This window comes from Eriocheir sinensis, chromosome 40 (genome assembly GCF_024679095.1).
Source record: "Eriocheir sinensis breed Jianghai 21 chromosome 40, ASM2467909v1, whole genome shotgun sequence".
NCBI lineage: Eukaryota > Metazoa > Arthropoda > Malacostraca > Decapoda > Varunidae > Eriocheir > Eriocheir sinensis.
The window spans coordinates 16,638,386-16,646,894 of record NC_066548.1 but is presented as its reverse complement, the minus strand read 5'-3'; the positions used below and the strand labels follow the sequence as shown (position 1 = coordinate 16,646,894).

General features: G+C 50.1%; 1 protein-coding gene across 1 annotated transcript; it reads left to right on the top strand.

Annotated features, from left to right (window-relative positions):
- The first annotated feature begins 292 nt into the window (after positions 1–292).
- LOC127009415 (clumping factor A-like) lies at positions 293–2,332 on the top strand. The gene is made up of 2 exons (XM_050882509.1): positions 293–873; positions 931–2,332. The coding sequence occupies exons 1-2, from the start codon at positions 357–359 to the stop codon at positions 2,178–2,180; spliced, it is 1,767 nt and encodes a 588-aa protein (XP_050738466.1). The 5' UTR covers positions 293–356; the 3' UTR covers positions 2,181–2,332.
- Positions 2,333–8,509: the final 6,177 nt, after the last annotated feature.

Genomic DNA, 8,509 nt, shown 5'->3' with positions numbered 1-8,509 from the left:
CCCGCCTTCACCAGCCTCCGGTGCAACGGGAGGCGGTGTGGCGAGCCCATCAGGTCGGTGAGCCCTGCACCGCGTGCGGCCACTGACGGGATGGCCAGGACCAATGAGGCTGATGCATGGGCAGCCTTTGAAGTGACGACACATGATGACTGGTCCGTGGAGGTTGATGATTCATGGGCAGCCCTAGACTTGGTGACCTCCGTTGCTATGGTCGAGGCTGATGATTCATGGGCAGCCTTTGAAGCAATGACCCGTGGTGACTGGTCCGTGGAGGCTGATGATTCATGGCAGCCCCAGACTTGGTGACCTCTGCTGCTGTGGTCGAGGCTGATGATTCATGGGCAGCCTTTGAAGCAATGACCCGTGATGACTGGTCCGTGGAGGCTGATGATCCATGGGCACCCGCCGAATTGGTGACCGCCATCACCGATGAGGCTGATGATTCATGGGCAGCCTTTGAAGCAATGACCCGTGATGACTGGTCCGTGGAGGCTGATGATCCATGGGCACCCGCCGAATTGGTGACCGCCATCACCGATGAGGCTGATGATTCATGGGCAGCCTTTGAAGCAATGACCCGTGATGACTGGTCCGTGGAGGCTGATGATCCATGGGCACCCGCCGAATTGGTGACCGCCATCACCGATGAGGCTGATGATTCATGGGCAGCCTTTGAAGCAATGACCCGTGATGACTGGTCCGTGGAGGCTGATGATCCATGGGCACCCGCCGAATTGGTGACCGCCATCACCGATGAGGCTGGTGTTCCAATGGCACTCCTTGAAGTGACGACCCGTGATGACTCGTCTGATGAAGCTGATGATCCATGGCCAGCCTTTGAAGCAATGACCCGTGATGACTCGTCTGATGAGGGTGATGTTCCATTGGCACTCCTTGAAGTGACGACCCGTGATGACTCGTCTGATGAAGCTGATGATCCATGGCCAGCCTTTGAAGCAATGACCCGTGATGACTCGTCTGATGAAGCTGATGATCCATGGCCAGCCTTTGAAGCAATGACCCGTAATGACTCGTCTGATGAGGCTGGTGTTCCATTGGCACTCCTTGAAGTGACGACCCGTGATGACTCGTCTGATGAGGGTGATGATCCATGGCCAGCCTTTGAAGCAACGACCCGTAATGACTCGTCTGATGAGGGTGATGTTCCATTGGCACTCTTTGAAGTGACGACCCGTGATGACTCGTCTGATGAGGGTGATGATCCATGGCCAGCCTTTGAAGCAATGACCCGTAATGACTCGTCTGATGAGGGTGATGTTCCATTGGCACTCCTTGAAGTGACGACCCGTGATGACTCGTCTGATGAGGGTGATGATCCATGGCCAGCCTTTGAAGCAATGACCCGTGATGACTCGTCTGATGAGGGTGATGATCCATTGGCATCCGCCGAATCGGTGACCGCCATCACCGATGAGGATGATGCTGCATGGGACGCCCTCGAATTGATAACCAGTAATGACTGGTCTGATGAGGATGCTGCTGCATGGGAAGCCCTCGAATTGATAACCAGTAATGACTGGTCTGATGAGGATGAGGATCCATGGGATGCCCTCGAATTGATAACCAGTAATGACTGGTCTGATGAAGATGATGATCCATGGGATGCCCTCGAATTGATAACCAGTAATGACTGGTCTGATGAGGATGATGATCCATGGGATGCCCTCGAATTGATAACCAGTAATGACTGGTCTGATGAGGATGATGATCCATGGGCATCCGCCGAATCGGTGGCCGCCATCACCGATGAGGAGGATGATCCATGGGATGCCCTCGAATTGATAACCAGTAATGACTGGTCTGATGAGGATGATGATCCATGGGAAGCTCTCGAATTGATAACCAGTAATGACTGGTCTGATGAGGATGATGATCCATGGGAAGCTCTCGAATTGATAACCAGTAATGACTGGTCTGATGAGGATGATGATCCATGGGATGCCCTCGAATTGATAACCAGTAATGACTGGTCTGATGAGGATGATGATTCATGGGAAGCCCTCGAATTGATAACCAGTGATGACTGGTCTGATGAGGATGAGGATCCATGGGAAGCCCTCGAATTGATAACCGGTAATGACTGGTCTGATGAGGATGATGCCTTCCTGGACGTCACGGCCATCTGTGCTGTCGTTGTGTACATTGTCTTGCTTCACTAAGCAGCCTGGTAACACTCACCAGTGACCCCCGGCGCAGGCGCGAGCCACATCGTGAGCCACACTCCCGGGGAGCGAGACTCCCTTTAGTGACCGTCGCTCTTATTTCACCTTCAGGGGAGGAGCTCCAGCTGTATTTCTTATCTTATCAATGAAAACCTTTACAATAAAACTATTATCCTATTAATGAATTTACCTTACCTATTAATAATAGTGTGCCTATCACAGTGAAATTCACCACATGCACGACTGCCAAGTCTCTTCCATTCGTCTACCATTCTATTAGCAAACCAATTCCTGCCTGCATGTTTAACAAATCAATATTGATCTAACGACCCATGGCTAAGAGTGCATTACATTTTCTTACTTATCAAGATTTATTTGCGGATAGTTGCCATTCAAAAGAATTAAGAATATTTTATCTATTCCTTTATAGTTAAGCAAATGGGCGCATGTTTGACCGAGTTGAAAAACTTACTAAATTTTATGCTCTATTTTGGAATATACTGTTTTAGATGAATGCATGTAGTTTTATGAAGCTTTTTCCCGCTTACAAGACCCACGAACATTTACATTTAACGGGGGACCCCTCGGGTATTAGTGGAGGGTCCCCGATGGACTGTGAGGTATACGGCCCTGCCTTCATGCGTGGCTACGAAGACCGCTTCAGATTTTACATAAGACAAACGATATCAAATGTTGGCTTTACCATGTAGCAAATAGTTTAGTAATAGTAGTAGTAGTAGCAGTAGTGGTAGTAGTAGTATAGTAGTACAGTGGTAGTGGTAGTAAAAGTAATAGTAGAAGTAGTAGTAGTAGTAGTAGTAGTAGTAGTAGTAGTAGTAGTATTGGGTGCCGGACATACTCCCCCCTTAACATATTCCCTTTTGAACATTTCCCCCTCCGGACATTTCCTCTCATTCATCTATTTAATACGAGCGAAATAACAAATAAATGAATCGTAAAACAGACGACTAAAGAGAATGAACTAATAATAAACAAAAAAAAAAGGGATCAACACAACAAAATATGATAAACACAAAATACTGAAAAAAAAACTAAGTAACTATCTAACTGAATATCTAACCAGCTAACTCTTCCTAGCTGTCTGACTAGCTATTAACTAACTATTTAAGTACCTGCCTACCTGCCTGATTTGGTGTGGTTGTTTGTTCAGCTTGGTCACCTACATACAGAGGAAAGACTAAAAACCAAGGACAAAACATTTCAATCCGGCCAATCCCAAGGAGGTTAAATTAAACATTCCTCCCGGCCGTCAGCCTCCTTCTTGCCCCTTCAATGTTGGCGGACAGGGTGCCAGCGAGACCTCAAGCCGCGCGACCCAGGGCCTCATCCATCCTTGACCACCACCATAATAACCAGCACACCACGACCACCAATACCACCACCACAGCCACCGCCAAATCCACCACCATTACCACCACCAATGCTTACAAAAATGACACTCACCTGCTTCTACCTCCACCACCACCACCACTACAACCACCACCACCCCTGCCACCAGCCCTACCACTACCACCACAACCTCCACCACAATTACCATCACCACTACTTTCACAAATGACAGTCACCAACGTCCACTACCACCACCACCACCAGCACCACAACCACAACCACCACTATCACCACCACTGGCACTTCTACAAATGGCAGTCACCTCCTACAACTACCAGCACCACAGATACCACTACGACCACCACCACTACCACCATCACAGCTAAGTCACCACCATCACCACCCCCAACGCCTTTACCAGAGTAACTACCACTACCAACACCCTCCCCCCCACCACCACTACCACCATTACAGCTAAGTCACCACCACCATCACCACCGGCACCACCTTTACTTGGGTAATCACCACCACCACCACCACCATTACCACCACCAAACCAACATTTTTAAGAATTTTATGCGCTGTTGCGAAACCTCAAGTGGGTATAATGTAATTCACCTGTATATCTCTCTCTCTCTCTCTCTCTCTCTCTCTCTCTCTCTCTCTCTCTCTCTCTCTCTCTCTCTCTCTCTCTCTCTCCCCCCCCACACACACACACACACACACACACGTTCATCAGGTCAGGAACACAAATATCATGGCCCGACAAAGCCATTATGCATATTTGCCCAACTTTCCCAACGTTGTAATTACACGCACCACATGTTTTGACGGCAGAGGTAAGTGGTGGCGCCGTGAGGTCAGGGGAAAGTGTCGGGGCTCAATCACGATGGGACGGCGGTACGAAGGGTCGACTGCGCTATATAATGTTGTGCAAGGGAATAGTGTCCTCGTGACGTTCTCGTGTAACATTCGCGGCCGTGTGTTAGACCTCATCATTATCCAAGCTTCATCTTGCCTTGGGGGAAGTAATAGCATCGTCATTCAAGGCTGTCCCGCTGTTTTTCCCTGTGTTGAATGGATGTTTATCACGTGCTGCCGAAATACTCTACGAAAAGATTATAGACTTGGAAAGCAGATGGTCAATAACTTGGAACTGCGGCATGTGTCAATTCACTGGCCTCTTGTAGTCTTCTTTTCTGCCTTTTGTACCCATCCATATAAGATCAAGCAAAATAATCAGCTCTTGTCGCCACTAAGTTGAAGGAAAATACCATCCATTCTCTTTAATACTCGCGTCAGATGAAACTGTCACTCGTGTTGTCTCTGTCACAAGTGTCGCACGAGTTTCCGCAGTCACCCCCGAGCATGACAATATGAGACAACTGGTGAAAGCTTGCTTGTGGTATCAGACACTCCGAACGAAGCCAGCGATACATGATGGAGCGAGGCGGGGCTGTAAGTGGTGTTCAGGCGGCGGCGGCGATGCAAACATGACATCCGTGGCGGCGACAGTGACAGCTGCGGCAGAGACGACCCGTAATAGCAGCGGTGACGAGGCAAACCATGATATCCCGGGGAGCAGTTGTGGCGGCGGCCGTGGCGGGAATTGGCCATTTGAAGAAAAAGAAACGGCTCTACACTCTATTGAGTTTCATTGCAGTTCAGCCTGAAATTGCTCGGTGCATGGCAGAAAATTCGTGTGATGCCAGGCGATTTCAGACAGTCACCTGCCGCCACCTGCATGTCCTCTGTCACCCCCGCCACCGCCGCCGCCATCACCACCAACACCACCACCACCACCACCACCACCACCACAACCTTGTGCCTCCCTAACTAGCTAACTAACTAACTAACTAACTTCGAGTAATTAACCATCTAACGATCTAACAAATTAACTATAATTGTTTGACTATCTTAAACTAACCATTTAACTTGCTAATTATAAGTAAATATACTCGCCGCACGATTAAATGGCGGAATGGGGGCCCCCTCATCCTCCCCTCAGGGCGCATAGATGTGGCTGTGTGTGTGTGTGTGTGTGTGTGTGTGTGTGTGTGTGTGTGAGTGAGTGCTTGGAGGCGCCCTGAGATGGTCGTTTTGCCACCTACCGATAATCCCTATTCCCACTTGCACTGCTGTCTCCTTACATTTCTTTGTTACTGTGGTTCCCTTCTTCCTCTTTGTTACTCTCTCTCTCTCTCTCTCTCTCTCTCTCTCTCTCTCTCTCTCTCTCTCTCTCTCTCTCTCTCTCTCTCTCTCTCTCTCTCTCTCTCTCTCTCTCTCTCTCTCTCTCTCTCTCTCTCTCTCTCTCTCTCTCTCTCTCTCTCTCTCTCTCGAAAATTAGAATTTTCCTTTATTTGGTTTGTTCTTATTAAACAACATGAAGAAGCGTGTTGCTGCAGCCCTGTCACCCGCCATCCGACGCGTGAACTGCACTACTTAGCCGACTAGGCAAGAGCCTAGTAGAGAGCAAGTAGGTATTGGATGTCCTCTGGTCTCATTAGTAACAATCCAGGGGTGTAGTAGGCAGAAAGGCAACTAAAATTAAGAAATCGCAATGCACGGACACGGGATAAAGGGAACAGATATGGAGGGAAAGACTACCAACGCGCCACACTGGGAAATAACTAATGTGTAAAGAACCCAAGGCATGTTATCCACGCATTATGCATGAAATAAAAGTTAAGCAAGGTTATTTTTTCTTACTTATCAAGATTTATTTGGAAATAGGTGCCATTCAAAAGAATTAAGAATATTTAATCTATTCCTTTATAGTTTAGCAACAGCCCTGTCACCCGCCATCCGGCGCGTGAACTGCACTACTTAGCCGACTAGGCAAGATTATAGCAGAAAGAATTTGCTGGAGGCCAGTCGGTCTTCATGGACATAGCACCTCCTTTTATTACCGAACACCGATTTCCTAAATATTCGGATAATTTTTTTATATCACATCGAAACAACGATGGGAAACTCTGCATCTCGACAGAAATTAAACGTGTGGGTAACCCTGGAGCGAGGCTCCTCCTTGGTGGACTCCATCAAGCTCTCGTGCAAGGACTCCACCTGCTGCCTGAAGAGGAGGCGTACGGTCGCCTCCGTCAAGTTCCCCGTGGAAGGTTGGTCTTGCGTCGCAGGGATTCAAGGCTGCCACGCCGAGGGTGAGCTGCGTGTGCCCTTGGCGAAGCTGTGCAAGAAAGACGGCAACGCGGCCGTCAGGGTGCAATGCGCCTCGCTTGGGAAGCCAGTCTTCACCTCTTCCATGCCGCTGGCCTGGCTGCTGGACAACATCAGCGGCCTCCACTTCTCTCTCTTCTGTGACGACGGGCCCGCCTTCACCAGCCTCCGGTGCAACGGGAGGCGGTGTGGCGAGCCCATCCGGGCGGTGAGCCCTGCACCGCGTGCGGCCACTGACGGGATGGCCAGGACCAATGAGGCTGATGCATGGGCAGCCTTTGAAGTGACGACACATGATGACTGGTCCGTGGAGGTTGATGATTCATGGGCAGCCCTAGACTTGGTGACCTCCGTTGCTATGGTCGAGGCTGATGATTCATGGGCAGCCTTTGAAGCAATGACCCGTGGTGACTGGTCCGTGGAGGCTGATGATTCATGGGCAGCCCCAGACTTGGTGACCTCTGCTGCTGTGGTCGAGGCTGATGATTCATGGGCAGCCTTTGAAGCAATGACCCGTGATGACTGGTCCGTGGAGGCTGATGATCCATGGGCACCCGCCGGGTGGTGACCGCCATCACCGATGAGGCTGATGATTCATGGGCAGCCTTTGAAGCAATGACCCGTGATGACTGGTCCGTGGAGGCTGATGATCCATGGGCACCCGCCGAATTGGTGACCGCCATCACCGATGAGGCTGATGATTCATGGGCAGCCTTTGAAGCAATGACCCGTGATGACTGGTCCGTGGAGGCTGATGATCCATGGGCAGCCCCAGACTTGGTGACCTCTGCTGCTGTGGTCGAGGCTGATGATCCATGGCCAGCCTTTGAAGCAATGACCCGTGATGACTCGTCTGATGAGGCTGGTGTTCCAATGGCACTCCTTGAAGTGACGACCCGTGATGACTCGTCTGATGAGGGTGATGATCCATGGCCAGCCTTTGAAGCAATGACCCGTGATGACTCGTCTGATGAAGCTGATGATCCATGGCCAGCCTTTGAAGCAATGACCCGTGATGACTCGTCTGATGAGGGTGATGTTCCATTGGCACTCCTTGAAGTGACGACCCGTGATGACTCGTCTGATGAAGCTGATGATCCATGGCCAGCCTTTGAAGCAATGACCCGTGATGACTCGTCTGATGAGGGTGATGTTCCATTGGCACTCTTTGAAGTGACGACCCGTGATGACTCGTCTGATGAGGGTGATGATCCATGGCCAGCCTTTGAAGCAACGACCCGTGATGACTCGTCTGATGAGGGTGATGTTCCATTGGCACTCCTTGAAGTGACGACCCGTGATGACTCGTCTGATGAGGGTGATGATCCATGGCCAGCCTTTGAAGCAACGACCCGTGATGACTCGTCTGATGAGGGTGATGTTCCATTGGCACTCCTTGAAGTGACGACCCGTGATGACTCGTCTGATGAAGCTGATGATCCATGGCCAGCCTTTGAAGCAATGACCCGTAATGACTCGTCTGATGAGGGTGATGTTCCGTGGCACTCCTTGAAGTGACGACCCGTGATGACTCGTCTGATGAGGGTGATGATCCATGGCCAGCCTTTGAAGCAATGACCCGTGATGACTCGTCTGATGAGGGTGATGATCCATTGGCATCCGCCGAATCGGTGACCGCCATCACCGATGAGGATGATGCTGCATGGGACGCCCTCGAATTGATAACCAGTAATGACTGGTCTGATGAGGATGATGCTGCATGGGACGCCCTCGAATTGATAACCAGTAATGACTGGTCTGATGAGGATGATGATCCATGGGATGCCCTCGAATTGATA